Source organism: Impatiens glandulifera, chromosome 2 (genome assembly GCF_907164915.1).
Source record: "Impatiens glandulifera chromosome 2, dImpGla2.1, whole genome shotgun sequence".
In the NCBI taxonomy this organism is placed as follows: Eukaryota; Viridiplantae; Streptophyta; class Magnoliopsida; order Ericales; family Balsaminaceae; genus Impatiens; species Impatiens glandulifera.
The window spans coordinates 44,212,372-44,229,417 of NC_061863.1; the positions used below are offsets into that span (position 1 = coordinate 44,212,372).

The 17,046-nt window shown below is 34.8% G+C and overlaps 2 protein-coding genes and 1 long non-coding RNA gene across 3 annotated transcripts; 1 reads left to right on the forward strand and 2 right to left on the reverse strand.

Moving 5' to 3' along the window:
• Positions 1-10,719: 10,719 nt before the first annotated feature.
• Positions 10,720-11,735, reverse strand: LOC124927415 (GEM-like protein 4). The gene is made up of 3 exons (XM_047467820.1): positions 11,541-11,735; positions 11,166-11,440; positions 10,720-11,049 (listed from the first exon to the last, which is right to left on the reverse strand). The coding sequence occupies exons 1-3, from the start codon at positions 11,695-11,697 to the stop codon at positions 10,852-10,854; spliced, it is 630 nt and encodes a 209-aa protein (XP_047323776.1). The 5' UTR covers positions 11,698-11,735; the 3' UTR covers positions 10,720-10,851.
• Positions 10,936-11,571, forward strand: LOC124927416. Its single transcript, XR_007098407.1, has 2 exons — positions 10,936-11,039; positions 11,145-11,571. It is a non-coding gene; the product is annotated as an uncharacterized LOC124927416 (long non-coding RNA).
• A 2,229-nt stretch (positions 11,736-13,964) lies between the features above and the next one.
• Positions 13,965-14,945, reverse strand: LOC124924710 (putative GEM-like protein 8). The gene is made up of 4 exons (XM_047464707.1): positions 14,900-14,945; positions 14,729-14,794; positions 14,370-14,644; positions 13,965-14,258 (listed from the first exon to the last, which is right to left on the reverse strand). The coding sequence occupies exons 1-4, from the start codon at positions 14,943-14,945 to the stop codon at positions 14,076-14,078; spliced, it is 570 nt and encodes a 189-aa protein (XP_047320663.1). The 3' UTR covers positions 13,965-14,075.
• Positions 14,946-17,046: the final 2,101 nt, after the last annotated feature.

A 17,046-nucleotide genomic window follows, 5' to 3' on the forward strand; every position in this document is an offset into this window, starting at 1 on the left:
TTACTTTTTGTGATGTGACAACAATACTGCACACTGTTCCGATTTGACATGTCATGACATGCTTAATACTTTTACTGAATCCATAGATATGAAATGATTTCTTTATAGGGTTTTATACAAAAACACACTTCTTTTTCAATGATGACATCTCATTTCTGCATGATGTGACAAAACAAAGGATTAATGTTAATATTAAAAGAATAAGATTAAAAAATATTAAAAATAATTAAACTTTAATTAAAAATAATAAAAGCTTAATAATTAAACTTTAATTAAAACTTAATAAAAAGAATTAATGTTAATATTAAAAGAATAAGATTAAAAAATATTACAAATAAATTTAAATAATTACTATACATATAAAACCAGTTCAACCAAACACCCTTATAATTTTACTATTGGGATAAATATACTTTTATAATTATATTGAAATAATTATAACAGTGTACTACTGTCTACCAAACACAGCCTACGTATTATATTGAATATAATTTTATAATTATTCATGAAAATGTTTTTATTCATGTTGAAATAATTTATTATCTAATATAATGTGAATGACAATATTGAATTATGTATTATATTTAATATTATTAAGTGTTATTACATTTTCGTGAATGAAATTACTTTTTCATGATGTGACAAAGTGACTACACACTGTTCGGATTTGATATTTCATCACGGGAAATTTACTTTTTCTGAATCAATAGATCTAAATAATTTATGAAGAAAACAGATTTTCTTTTTGCTATAAATGTAGGGATTACATGAACAATCTTCGTCGGCAGCATGAAATATCTATTGAGCGTTTTTGTTGAGAGTGTGTGTTTTTTTCATATAGTTTGTTGGGATGTATCATTTGGGAGATTCTCTGTGATGGAAAACTTGTACAATCAAGATCAAGTGGTGGAAAACATCTTCAGTGTACACGAATGCTTGGTAACTCAAGTAGAAACTACCGATCAAATGAAGATCATTCGTGTACACTGCTGGTGGGAAGCGCCAACTGTGGGAGATTCCCTGGGATGGAAAACATCTCAAGAGATAACTCAACAGGTGTAGGACCCCAGTTATGCGTGAGAGATCCGCTGTGGTTGCTTCAATGGAGATGCCTTGAAGCTGGAGATGCAGATGAATATTGTTAAAATGTACAAATGTTTATGAAACGGGGAAATGTTTACGAAACTTGTAATGAAAATTTGTACGTCGAATGATAATATTTATTTGTTATTTATATTTTCATGCAAATGTCATTAAACATTAATAAAATAACGAATTTGTTAAAAATAATAAAGTATTATCATATCTACTCTTCTGGCTAAGTATACGTTGCCCATAAGTCATATCATTGCCATAATTTTAAATGTAAGTTTTGGTCCGATTCGATGTGTAATGATTATAAAGAAAAATTAAATGTGATTAACGGAAAGAAATTGGAAAATGGTTTGTAGCGAAGATTTATTCGCGGCGTGTAATTTCCTCCCACATTCGTTCATCATTTTGGTCTTCACATACAAGCGTTGGTGTACTTACATCAGGTGTAAAGGGTATTCTCATGTAGGGGTTGTGTGTTTCACATGTAAGTCAACCTAGAATTCATTCAAGCGAATATTTATTCGCTTCAAATTAGTTCTGCACACGAATATATGTTCGCTTCTTTTCATATATAATTAGATGAAGTCATGTGCTTAAAACTTGAAAAAAAAACATAATTTGCAACTTCATTAAAATAAAATATTTATTAATTTTTTTGATGTGACAACAATACTGCACACTGTTCCGATTTGATATGTCATTACAGGCTACATACAGTAATCCATAGATATGAAATGATTTCTTTATTACAGTATGACAATACTGCACACTGTTCCGATTTGATGAAAGATATTTTCAATACATTTCCGTTGAATGTGGTCGACCTGAAATATGAAGATCAAGCGAATAGTATGTCGTTTCGTAACAATGTTTTGTTTAATATAGAAACTTACAGGCGAATGATTCTTCGTTTTCAAATTCATTACAGTATGACATGAAAGTGTCAACAATAATATGTAACTTCAAAGATTGGATGCGACATCATCTTCGTTTTTAAGGGTTTTACAGGCGAAGAAATGTCCGTTCGATTTACTGATTAGATATTGTGTAAGGAAGCGAGCAACCAATCGATTGATCAATCGAAGGGGTTTACATGAACAGATCAGTTGTTTTACATTATACTTTGAATTGATCATGACATCCAAATTGCAATCAAAGAATGAATCAAAGCTAACGACAATGAGTCGATTTATATCACTACAGAATAAACGAACTACATAATGTAAAATATAACTTCAGACTATAATCAAACATAACTTCATAATATTGATGAATACACAAAAACATTCCATAATCCGTTTACATAAGTACTGCACAGATTAACCAAAAATATAGATGTTCAACAATACAAATGAAGCTCTAGTCTGATTCATGAGAGGATGACTCGTCTATCGGTCCTGTCAGCGACACGACCTCATGTTCGATGACGGGTGGAATGTATAGCTGAATGGCTTCGTTCACAGCATTGATCCATCGGTTGGGGATGAAAACCGTCAAAGAATTTTCAATTATTGATGCGTACTCTAAGTAAAGATGTTGAGGAGTAAACATGAAGTCCTCCGGAGGATTGTCTCCATTTGAAGGTAGGGGATTCCGTAGGCCAAATTGTCTGTATATGACACTTGTGCAGTAGGAGGTAGTTCCCTGAAGGCCCAACAAAATGATGAATGGAGAACCCCTCATCTCGTACATCATTTCAGTAAACAGATACCACGGAACAATGAACCTAATTGGGTGAATATCCGAAATAAAATTCGGAGGCACGAGTCCATTGACCCTTTGCACTTGTAGATTGGCAAAGGAAGTGTAGGGAATTGAAGGACGGGGCAACCAATGCAACTTGTCTAACAACCAGAGGTATAGAACCAAAGGTGATCCACGGCGAGAATAGTTGTTTTCCTCGGGAACAAATTCGTTAAGACCAAGTAATGTCTTAGCAAGTACCAGGCTAGCCAGGTTTGGGGCGTTTCCCATCAGTGCAGGAACTACCCGCAGGAGCCTTTCCGGAGGCCGGCGTCCTGCAGCCGGACATAAAAAAAATGAGCCAGAACCACAAGCATGATCAGTTTGCTTTGTGTGTGGTTGATGGTCCTCTCAGCTCCCTGGACACGCCAAATGTACTCGTCTATGTTTGTCATATTCAGAAATCCATGTTGGAGGGTAAACAAGAGAGCATCAAACATTGTACATCCATAGAAGCTGTCGCAAATGTGGACGGCCATATGAGGATCTTGATGGACAGGCAAGATCATGAGTGCATTTGTACCACACCTAAGGATTGAAGCAAAGTCCTCTAGCGTCGGGCATATGTGCATTTCCCCAATAACAAAAGAACGAGAGTCCGTATCCCATCTGCTTTGCATGTGGGCCATCAGTCCGTCGTTAACGTTTATTCGTAATAGAGGAAGAATCTCATCTACATGATAGACACTAAAAGGGACAGGGTCATCGTTGATCAGACTTAAGTATCGCTTCAGTTGTTGCTGCGATAGAACCAGCATGTCTGGGTCCATCTCTACATCCATCTTATGAGTTTTACGCTTAATGACTGAAGGAAAGACAACGGTAGATAGAGATTCGGGAAGGAGTGAGAGTGTAATGTGAGAGTGAGAGTGACAGTGAGGGTATGAGAGTGATGATCTTGATACAGCAGTAGTTGAAGTTAATAAATGAGTTTTCATTCTTGAATTGACATCAATACATACCACAGGTAGGTGCATTACATGTTGCGAGGATATCTTCGTTTATGAATTGGCAAACATATAGTGAAGAAGATATCTTCGTCTCGGATATTAAAAATATGGATTGCACCAAAAATTAACATAAGAAGATATCTTCGTTTATGATTTACAAAATGTATAGTTGCGAGGATATCTTCGTTTATGAATTTAAAAACATATAGTGAAGAAGATATCTTCGTCTCGGATTTCCAAAATATGGATTTCACCAAAAATTAACATAAGAAGATATCTTCGTTTATGAATTTCAAAATTTTCAGTGAAGAAGATATTACGGTTGCAAGTTTTTCAGTTTCATGATGTTGACAATATATCTTCGTTTAAGAATATTAAAACACACAGTTAAGAAAATATCCTCGTTTATGATTTTAAAAAAATCGGTACAAGAAGACACATCAAACATCAATACATTATAACTCCATACATTAACATCTGAATTGCAGTCCATACATTAAGATCTGAATTGCATTATAAGTTATAATTCACTATCAAACATCCATACATTAAAAAATGTGAATTGACCTGTGTAAACATAAGAATTACTGTACACGTATAATTCCGTATAAGACATACAAATCCCTAATATCTTGATCTAATTGCAGTCTTTAACTTGAACCTATTGACATTGTGCTCAGACATAAGAATTCTGTATAAATATTTAATCCTCAACGTACTCAAAGCTTCTTCGGCCTTCAAAAGAACAAGAGAAAGTATAAGAACATCTAAAATTGTTCAATGTCATCTACTAAAAATTAGATATGGTATAACACTTACATTATTTTCGTTGATGTCAATAGACCAATTCTTCGCCGTTCCTCTATATGTTTCCATATGTCTCATTAAGTATACACCACAGTCTGTCTTGTTTGTTTTGTCTTTCCAGTCCAGCTTTGGTGCCGTTATCCTGTATTTTTTAACCTTGGCAGCCATTCTGTCCATGCCTTGACTTAACAAGAATTTCACAAAACAATCGAGTTGTTTACTCAAAGTGACATACTTGTCCAAAATTTTCATTCCATGAGGACGGCCGGAGTTGTCTAGTACAACGATTTTGGAGTCCTTAATATTCACACAAACAAGGAAGAAATGTCGGGAAACGACAACGGGTAGGAATATCTGCAAAAAGAACATAAACATTTAATACATTAGTGCATATTATTTACTTGGAATTGAGGGATATGTACAGACCACGTCAGCGAAGATGAGGTCTTCTTTTGTGACTTGGTAGTTTCTCATGTCTTCTTCAATGGATTGGGAAAATAACGTGGCATCATGCTGCATATTAACCTGCAAAATAAGGGCAGAGCATCAAAGTCATGAATATCAAACAATACATAGCAAAAAAAAAGAGATGCACTTACATGTGAACATGATGAGAAACAAATTATTCTTGGTTCATGCCTTGGCAACCTACGGCATTTGAAGTGCACAATTATGGACCAAGCGTCAATCACTTCGCTCGAAATTTCGCGACCCATTTTCATTGAACGAAGTAATTCACGGGTGATATTACCAGGTGCACCTTCGTACAGAACGTCACTGCAAAATACATTCATTTAGAAGACCATAACTAAATAATTTCATTTTTAAAATTTCTAAAACAATGCGAAATAACTTACGATCCAGGCAGGTCTTCATCAAACACAAAATCGGCTAATCTCTGTTCCTTGTTGGTTATTTTGTGGTCCAACATATCCGCCACCTGTTGCATGTAAGGGGATCGAAGGTGCACAGGAATTTTTGAGATCTTCCTCTTAGGATATTCTTTAATGTTGATGCGCCCCCCCCCCCCATCACCTTCATCTTCATCTTCAGAAGATTCAACCGCCTTAGAAGCCTCAACCTGTTGCTTGCCTTCACCCTGATCAGTTGGTGCAACAGACTGAGCTTGGGGTTCCTCAACATTTTCCTTCCCTGCACCATGATCATTCGGTTCTAAATGATGAGATTTGGGTTCCTGAACCTGTTGCTTGCCTTCACCCTGATCATCGTCTTCAAGAGTGGGTGTCTGCACTGGGGGTACCTCATCCGGTTCCTTGACTTCGCCATCATGATCAGTTGGTTCAACACGGGGTGAGGCATCTTTGTTGGGAAGAACTGTATCCTCAGGTTCGTCCGGTTGAAAAGGGGGTGACTTGGCTTGAATGGGCTGAACTGCAGCCTGTACATCTTCCAGTTCAACAAGGAGTGATTCATCGTCAATGTCCACACCTACATCCTCAACATCTTTCGGTTGAACAGGGAGTGACTGATCTTCAGTGTGCAGAACTGCATCATCGATATCATTCGGTTCCACGTGATCCGAACGATTTTCATCAGGGGGCATAACTACATCCTCAGGTTCGTCCGGTTGAAAAGGGGGTGACTTGGCTTGAATGGGCTGAAATGCAGCCTGTACAACTTCCTGTTCAACAAGGAGTGATTCATCGTCAATGTCATGACCTACATCCTCAACATCTTTCGTTTGAACAGGGAGTGACTGATCTTCATTGTGCAGAACTGCATCATCGAGATCATTCGGTTCCACCTGATCTGAACGATTTTCTTGATGGGGCATAACTGCATCCTCTAAATCATTCTGTTCAACCCGTGTTGTTGGATTGTCTGCATGGTCCTCCAATGCAGTCTCACATGTGTAATCAACCCGGGGACTAATGACTTTCGAGCCCGCACACGGTAAAGTGTCCACAAGTGCCTCCCTTGTAGGATCTTCCACACCTACATGAACCGGACCATCGATCACCACCTTCAAGTGTTTCATGAACCCTTCAGACTCTCTGAGGTTCAGGAAACCGGCCTCAAAAAAGGGCTTCGGATCGATGTTGCGTTTCTCCAACTCCCCGGATAGGTAATTCAGCTGTTGGGCTGTATCTTTAAAAGTTTGCAGGATTTTGGAGGTCAACAACTGTACATTATGAAAAACAGACTTCATTAATCTTGAAAACAGGATAATAATGAACAATGGGAGTCAATTTATTGTTTCCACATACCTCATTATCGTCTTCTTTTACTTCAACCGAGTCAACTGGATTCTCGGGTTGTCCAACTGCTAGGCGCGCCCTTGCCCTGCCCAGCCCAAAACCACCGGCACGACCTTCTAAGTTGGTAAACTCTAACACGCTGACGTCATCCCAACAGGAGATAATTGGAAATTTTCTCTCGTAGGGGATACGTTCACCTTCCACAAAAACACCATCTAGGTAGCAAATCTGGAGTAAAGGAGTGGGAAACATGTTAGAAAATATTACATATCTATAAATCATATATAAGAGAGGCAACAATACTTACCGATAAAAGGGTTATAGGTCCATCGAAATATGGATTTTTATCTTTACTTGCTTTTTCTTGCCAACTTCTTACACTGTCAACCAATCGTTGTAGTGTAAAGTGGCACCAGTTCAGTTCCTTTATGTTATCAACCTCCATTAAGGATTTGAGAATTTTGAACCTGAAATGAAAAAAATACATTTGTCAGTATTCAAAGATACAATTAGATATATAATAGGTTTGAATACATGTTTACCTGGCTCGTGAATTTTGAACAGGACATAAAAAACTAGAGACAACAAAGACAACGAAGTCTATTTTGAAATCGTTGTCTGCACTTGTGTTACTTAATATCTTGGGGATCATAGAAAGTGTTTCGGGAGCTTTTGAGTCTTCCCCGGTCCATCTGGTCTTCCAATCCCTCAAGAAATTAAAATAATCAGGGTCCTTAGTCTTGTCCAACCCAACGGACTCGACTACGTTCATTGCCCCTCTAGGGAGGTTCATCACGAGCTGTACGAGATCTTCATCGATACGGATCTCATCACCGTTGGCCAATACCAGAGAACTCTTATCCGGGTCAAAACATTGGACTACGTGTCTGGAAAAATGAGCCAGGCACTTGGAGACGCCCATTGTAAGAAGAGAACCAAACCCGATTTCCTTCACGGCTTCCCTCTGTTCTACGCTCAATTGAGGAATGAGTTGAGCGAGGCCATGAGGTGATGATCTGGTTAGAAATGTCAGTTTACGTTTCTTGCGGGTTTTGGTTTTTTGGGGAGATGGGGGAAACTCTTCATCGAATGGGGTAGTAGACGGAGAAATATTAGTGGTTTCTGGGGGTGGTTCTGGTAACTCTTCATCGACTGTTGGAGTGGAGGTAGGAATAACATTTGGTTTTTTTTTAGGGGGAAAAGGTGGTGGTAAAATCTCATCAGTACCTGCAGCAACATCAGTAGCTTCGACAGCAACTGTGGAAACTGATTCAGCAGTCATCGACGACTTAGTATTCGTCTTCGGATTTCTCTTCCTCTTCCTTTCATAGGTCCTCGAAGTCATTAATTTTGGTGGGATAGCATAAATCAGTATTATACGAAATAAATTTAATAAACATGTGTAAAATTAGTATAAACACAATAAGATGAACATACCTCTCTGGTTTAGTGCTGGGATTGACGTTGGATGCCGGAGTGGGTGCAGTTTCGTTTTCGGTTATGCTCCTACAAACTTGCAAGACGACCTCTCGGGAGTCGATGGGATGATCCACTTCCATGTTGTTGCCTTGGTTACCCGACATGTTCAGAAGAAATCCTTGTAGTATAAACGAAATATCTAGGGTTTCGACGTTCAGTGTTTGGATTATCGCCGGGAGATAGAGAGAGAAGAATATGAACAGTTGCTTATGAAAATGAAATTGAGGGATAGTCGGCTTGTAGCGGGAAATTGAAATTATATCAACTAGTCATGGAAGCGAATAAATATTCGTTCGATATCCTAAATTCATAAAAAAATGATAAAAATAAATGTAAAATAAAAACTATTCATAGAAGCGAAGATTTATTCGTGGAATGTAAATGCACGGGTAAGTGAATTTACATGACAGGCAAGTTGGCTTCTCATGTGAGGGGAGGTTGTTTTACATGAACGTCAGGCTAAAATTATTTGAAAATAAGAAATCTTCGCTTTCAATCGTCTACTCGAAATACAAAATTCAAGCGAATATTTGGTCGTTTACTGATTTTCAATTAAAATTAATTACATTAACATTTATTAATAAACGGAAAAATAAAAAAAAATATAGCCAAGGAATTGAAGCGAAGATTTGTTCGGTTGCTGCATGTCATCTACAATTAATTGAATTAATATTTAATAATCGGAAATAGAAAATCCATGTCAGTTGGGTCTTTACATACACGGGTAAATGTGTTTACATGGTAGGCAAGCGGTCTTCTCATGGGTGGGTAGGGGGGTTTTACATGAGTTTTTAATTAGAATTAATTGAAGCAAATATATCTTCGCTCATGAAGGTCTCCAGCCAAAAAAAATGAAATAAAAAAAAAAGGAAATAAATAGAAAAGTAATTGAGGCGAAGATTTGTTCGGTTGCTGCATGTCATCTTCAATTAATTGAATTAATAATTAATAAATGGAAATGTGAAATCCAGGGCAGGCGGTCTTCTCATGGGTGGGTTGGGGGGTTTACATGAGTTTATAATTAAAATTAATTGAAGCAAATATATCTTCGCTCCTGAGGTTCTCCATGCCCAAAAAATGAAATGAAAAATTAAATAAAATTCCTAGATAATAAATGAATGAATTAATTGAAGCGAATATTATATCGCTGCCTGTGTTTTTTAATAAATTAAACTAATATTTAATAAACGTAAATATAATATCCCTGTCAATTCGGTCTTTACATGGACGTGTAAGTGTATTTTCACGAACGGCAGGCGGTCTTCTCATGGGTGGGTATGCGGGGTTTACATGAGGGTCATGGCAACGGGCGTGTAGATCAGAGCGAAGATATCTTATCTGGGTATTATCTGAATATTATATTATTTCCTGGCGTTAACGGGCGCTTCCGTTAACGGCGTCTTGTGTGAACCCGGGCCTAAACCCGGATTCCGGATTCTCCCTCCCTCCGTCTCCTGCCCAGATTGATTTATTATTAAATTATTAATGCTGCAATCTGATTGGTCCGCCACAGGGGAACACGGCAATCGGTAGCAGAAGATCTGAACTGCATTTTGAGATGTAAAAGGTGAGAAAAGCATAAAAACATCCCACAATGTCTATTTTTCAGGGCTTTTTTTTTTGAAAAAAAACGACTTAGCGTCATTTCATTAAAAATTCTTAAAAATGGAAAAAAAAAAAAAACCACCAGTTTAAGATTATTCTAGAAAGTCTAGAATTATTTTAATGTCGTAACATTCTGAATAAAAGCTAAAAAGTTAAAAAACTAAAAACGTAAATGAATTATCTGATTACAATGTTTTCGGGCCTTCTTTTTCCAACACGAAAGAAGAATTGGAAAAATCACAACCTTTCTAATTTTATGTCTGCATTATTGCCCGCATCAAATTTCCATCTTATTGGGATTCTAGTTTTAGGACAAGTTGAAGTGAATCTTCTGGTAGGAGACGTTTAATGTTTTACCCTCTTCCATTCTTTCTTAATTTATTCTCTTCAAGTTGTGGATTCAAGAATTGTGGAATACCAAGTTTGATATTTTTTATAATTAAATAAAATTTATCTTTCTTAATTTTTTCTTCTTATCTGTAATCTGGATTTATGAGTTGTTGAATTGGTTGGATACCATTTTCTCCTTTCTGGATTAATTTTTTTCCTGTTTTTTCAGACTAGGGTTTATTTAATGGACATGGATCAAGGTGCTTTCACTAGGAATTGAACTTGAGACCTCAACCTCTCAGGTTCATACACTTTTCACTTGAGCTACCCAGAGTGGGTCTTTCATGATTCATTGAAAACTTACTAATTTCACCCATAATCTTACAAGATTTAATTTAAAATTGAAGATTTCATTCTAGCTACCAAAAGAAATGCAGTTGCATTTATGATGCGATAACTTAAAAATCCTAAAAATTTAATTTGTTTACACTTTCATTAGAATGCTTAACATTAGTTAATGATAAGCTTTTTACAAGATGCACATATAAACTCTCTTAGTACTGTACACTATTATCTTGTTTATAAGAAGGAAAACTCTACGACTAAAAATGATCTTCTGATCATCACTTCTGGGTTAGTTGAAAATTTTGAGGTAGAGAGATAGCTTTTAGAATGCAAGTGTAGGTTTTCTGATAATTTAGAAATCCCATGAACCAGAAATCAAAGTTATCAACAGTAGCAAGTCCAATGTACTTCTGTGAAGGCCTCTTCTCGTTTTGGCTCAAGATTGTGCCCTTTATCTTTCCTAAAGGTATCGATACCTGCATAAGATAGGAAGAATCATAGACCATTAGTACTTCCAACTTTTTTCATGAAAAATGTAGATAATTATAGTAAAATGATTTGTTTTTTACAGGATTGAAGTTTTTAAACTTACCTTATAATGGGCTCTGGCTGACATTCCACTTGAGGACTGGAGTTTAATTGATCTTTCACTATAAAAGGCAATCCTGTGAGTTGTGATGAAGAGCAAACCAGCTATTGGACCGACAGTTGTGGAGATATAACATTGAGAAGCCTTCGAGATCTTCTCTCCATTTCCAACATTGAACTTTTGCTTGAAGATCTTACCCACTCCACCATTTCGGATAATTCTGGCTCCTAAGCTCAACTTCCCCTTCAATAATGTGGTGATATTGGATCCTAGTCTTACTGTAAATACATACATCAACCAAAAGACATAAGCTTTGATTATAAATTTTTTGTCATGAATAATAATATATGAGAATTCTTGAGGGAAAAAAGTATTTACCATGCTCTAGAATGCTATTTGCCTCCTTTTCTGCTGGACTTTTCGTTCTATTTATCACTGCATATATATTATTCTGTCTACCATGATCAAGCAAAAGCCTGTTTGAGCTAATAATAGGAAATCCAGTGAAATTCTCAACAGTTTTCAAATTCTTCATGTTTAACAAATCTCTTTGATTTGAATTAATTTTTGGAATGATCAGTGGACTTGTTGCAGTGGGTAATTCGAACCAATGTAAATGGCACAAATTTATAAGGTTTTCAAAGCTTTATAAAAGTGGTTTCAGTTGATTCAAATCTTTCAGTTGTTTGATGACTCATGTTTGCCTCAGCCACATGAATAAAAGTATCATCTCAAGCTAGCTTTAGATTAGATAATGGATGTATCTTTCATATTTTCCAAAACTAGGGAAGGCAACTTAACTTTATAAGGTCGGTTGAATGGAAACTTTTAGTATTGCTGAGTCAACAACTGTAATGATCGGTTTATGAAATTAAAAAAGGTAGTTTGGTTGAGATGGTGGTGTGTTTTGGGTCTCTTTTTGGAAAGATTAGTGATCCCAGATTCTGCCATCATCTATTTGTTTATAATTCTCTTTAACAATCAAGATAGACTTATTTCATCATCATTTAGCTTTATGAGCCGGAATTTATGCTTTCTGAAATTATGGGTTTTCTCTCCAAGTATGAAGCTGAATGGAAAGAAGCGTCATTGCTTACAAAAAAAAAAGTGTCCTTATGCAAATATATTAGACCAATAACAAGTTTTCTTTGAGAAAAAGAAAAGGGTAGTTCATGAATGATAAGCCTAACAACCTTCATTATGTGCCATTCCATGTCATTATAATTTCATATCAGATCAAAGGAAAATGCTAGACTGTAAAGATGGTTTCTTTATTTATTTATTTCTCTTTTGGTTATTCTTGTAGGGGAAGGAAATATGATGTTGAAGCTCGTCATTTCCACGGGGGAAGCAAGACAATGCCACATGATGACCCATGTCAGTCAGCATACTTTTTATATGTCACTTTCTGCCTGAAAATAAAATCATTTAATAAACTCAACTGTCTTCAAAACTGTCTCTATCCGAACTATATAAACCGACATACTAGTTCTCCCACTCCTTTATAAAACATAATTCTCTAAAAAAACAACCATCTTTTTTACAGTTAGCTCTAAGCTTAACGGGAGTTCTTGAAGTAGAATTTTAAGATCTGGATAGGAAGAAAAAGAGTTTAGATAAATCTAAGTTCCTGAAAAAACAAATTGCAATCAAAACTTTATAACATTTCTTACCGCGTTATTTTGAGCTGTAAAAGGTGAAAAAAGCATCAAAACTTCCCAAAATGTCTATCTTTCAGGCCTTCTTTTTCCAACATGGAAGAAGAACAGGAAAAAACACCACCTTTCTAACTTTTTGCTTGCAGAATGACCCCACCAAATTTCCCTCTTGTTAGGATTCTCTTTTAAGGACAAGTTGAAGTGAAAATCTGACAGAAGATGCTTAAAATTTATTTTTCTTCAAGCTCTGGATTCAAGAATTGTGGAATTGGTTTGAAGCATTGACCGTTTGAAATAAGTTAATAAGAATACCATGTTTTACATCTTTTATAATTAAATAAAATCTATCTTAAATATGAAAACCGATCCAACATGTGTCTTTCTTCGGATGGATGCAGTGTTTTACCATGTGGTATTCTTTACTCACAATGTGCATATTGTGAAAAAATATTGGCATTTCCTTTCTTGCGACGAATTTTGGGCACGGCCCATTTGTCCAAAAAACGTGGGATTATATTCTCAGCCTTAGTCAGGTTCTGCCAAAATCAATTGACGAATTTTGGGAAGTTTGAACTGATTGTAGTTAGGGAGATTCACCTTAAAAGGAATTAGTTCACCGTCCCTATCATTCGGAGGATTTTATGTAATGAAAGAAACATGAGATCTTCCGATAATAACTGTCATTTTTTTTTTCCAAAACAAATAGGCCTATGCCTAAAGTTCCTTTTTCCTTCCCAAGAATTTACTCCAAATAATTGGAGGGTGGTTTGCTTTCTCAAAAACACTTGTTAATGTTTATCTAGAAAGTTATTTTTCTCATTTATTTTCCTTGTTATAGTATTTTCCTATTAATTACAGCTACTTTGGTAATAGTTTAAATCATCCAAAATATATATAAATCCTATTACTCTGCAAAATTTTACAAAGATCAATTTCATAAATTTCTTCACTTCCATCGACAAGGTGTCTGCAATCTTATCAGTGTGGGATATCATTCATGTGATTGAAGGTTGTAGAGTTCTTATAATATTGGAACTTTACTTAATTGATTTTGATTTTTGTAAGCAAATAACAGTTGGAAGTTCACATGTATTCTGTGTTTAAATTTGTTCATTAGAATGCATATGATAGTCATTTACAAAGATAAAGAGAAATTTCATTTTCATTGATTCTTGTTACTGTACAATATAGTCCTTTGGACAAGAATAAAGATTGTCAAAGTAAAATGATCTTCTGATCACTACTTCTTAGTGAGTTAAATGTATGGAGTTAGAGAAATAGCTTGTATAATGCATTGGTAATTATTCTGATAATTGAGAAATCCCATGAACCAAAAATCAAAGTTATCCACAGTAGCAAGTTCAATGTACTTCTCTGATGGCCTTTCCGGGTTTTGGCTCACGATCGTGCCATTTATCTTTCCTAGTGGTATCGATATCTGCATAAGATAGGAAGCATTTGACCATTCAGTACTTAAAAAAAATCATAAATATGAATTTATCCAAAAATGATTGTTGTATTTCATAGAATTAAAGTCTGCAAGTATTACCTTATAATGGGCTCTGGCTGACATTCCATTTGGGGACTGGAGTTTGAAAGATCTTTCACTACAAAAGGCAATCCTGTAAGTTGTGATGAAGAGAAGACCGGCTATGGGACCAGCTGTTGTGGAGATATAACACTGAGAAGCCTTTAAGATCTTCTCTCTATTTTCAACATTAAACTTATGCTTGAAGACCTTCCCCACTCCACCATTTTGGAGGATTTTGGTTCCTAAGCTCAACTTCCCTTTTACTATTGCACTGATATTAGATCCTAGTTTTACTGCAAGCAAACATTTCATTAGAAAAAAAAATCATGATTTATTTAATGAATATATGGAAGGAATTGTTTGGGGAAAATATCTACCATGCTCTAGAATGTTATTTGCTGCATTAATTGCTCCCTCTATTGGTCTTCTATTTTTATTTATTACTGCATTTACAATCAAGGAAATATCAAGAAAATGAAAAATTGAAGAAAATATAATAAACCTCCAATTCTTAAAATAACAATAGTAAAAAGGGGAGTAAAACTTACTATGATTGAACTTCAATGATGATATATATATGATAATGACGACCATGATCAATCAATAGTCTGTTTGTTCTGGTGGGAATTCCAATAAAATGCTCAACTGGCTGCAGATTCTTCATGTTCAAAGGAATGATCAAAGGAATTCTTGCAGTGGGTGCTACAAAACAATTTAAATGGAACATATTTATAAAGGTTAGGGGAGGGAGGAGAATGGAAGCACAATTGGTTTAAAGCTTTCAGTTGTTTGATGACTCATGTTTGCCTCATCCACTTGAATAAAAGTGTCCTCTCAAGTTAACTTTATATTAGATAATGCTTATTTTTTTTGTTTTTCTGTGTATCCTTCCATATTTTAACTGGAGCTAAGTAAAGCCAGCTTACTAGACTTGTAGCCCTTCATTTAGTTAATTAGTTAGAAATCTGTTGTACTGAAAGTTAACATTGGAAGTAAAAATTGGTTGGCTGAATGGGTGATGGGATCTTGAACATTCAATCCAGAAAAGTAACAAAACACATGGGATAATATTTTTCTGATTGGATGTGTTGTGTGAATAATAACATTTTGAGGTGGCACTATGTCTTTATGGTTTAAAAGCAGGAGTAAAAAAAAATTAAACTTCAACCAAAGTTGAAAGTTCAATTAGTACTTGACTTTTTATTTATTTGCTTTTTTACATTACCATGTTTTTTTTTAACCGGGATGGTATCCCCGCCCTTAGAGGAGGCTAGGACAATAATCCTGTGCTTCTATGGTGATTCAAAATTAAGATCTTTCAAGTATCTTTGGACTGAAATCAAAGGTTTTATGCTACACGAGTTTGCTTCTATTTGTAAAAGGAGATTTTGTACGGGTTGGGAATTTTTTGAATTTATTGGTATTTAGTCTTTTTCTTTTTCTTCTACTTCTGTTCTTTTGTTTTTGTTTCTTTTCTCCCTCCCATTTGTAATTCAAAAATATTTGAAAAGTTGACATTTTTCAAAAAAGTATCTTTGGACTAAGATACCATAACGAGTGTATTTAGTTGTACTAGATGTGATTGTTTTGTTCGATTTTTTACAAGAATGGGGGAAGAAAAGACAGGAAAACGAAGAAAAATACAGTAATTAGATTTCTATCAAGTTATTGAAACCTCATCCTTCATAAATTTCCATTTTCCTGATGGAAGAGACCTCGAGGATTGTTCTTTTGTTCCACTCATTGCAGTAATAAATGAGATTGTATCACAAAAAAAAACATGACATCAAGTTTAATCATCCCAAGATGTCCATTTTTTAACTCTGCAAGGGTGGGTTGGTGGGGGCTTGAAATAAAGATTTATATGTGATTTTAATTTGCAGACTGAAAAATATCAGTTATGAAAGAAAAAATTACATAACCCTAAAAAGTAAGAATTTACATTCCCATTGATAATACTTCCGCGAATGAAAGGAATAGACCAGTTTTTGAAGAAAAAATGATAGGTTCGGTCATCTCAAAATAATCATGTTACACGCGCGTTTGTTTTAATCTGAAAAAAAAGGCTTTATACTTTAGGATAACTTTTCGACCTTATTTGTATTTTAAATTTTACATTATTTTCTTATTTTTGTTTTGTTTTTTCTTCCCATTTGTATCTTTAAAAAAATCTGGCACTATTTTTAATAAAAAAAAAATATTTTTTTTAAAAGGAGGAGTGATAGTAGAGGGAATAAGAGAGAAATAATGTGACTTAATCTCATTGGCTGAAAAAAAAGAAAAAGTGGAAGAAAAGAGATAAATTATTTATTTTTTCAATCAATTAAATTAAGTCACTTCATTCTCTCACCTAAATTTCCTCCCCAAGTCATTTCTCTATAAAAAAAAAAAAATTGATAATACAGCTTTACTTTTTCTAAGTGTCAATGTTAGTTTAAATATGAAAATGACATCTACTTCTTTTTATTTTACTAATCTAAAAAAAGACAAACTAGTCTAATTAACTCTTAAAATAGTAGAGGAATTACACCTTATAAGTTTATAAATAATATTCATTTTATTTCAAGAAGAAAAAAAAGTTATTACATTTATAAATTAATTATTGTTTATTCAAATAAATGAATTTATTTAATTAATATTTTGTAAATATGACTTTCTTTTAGTTTTTTTTTTATATTTTTTAATTTTTACAATT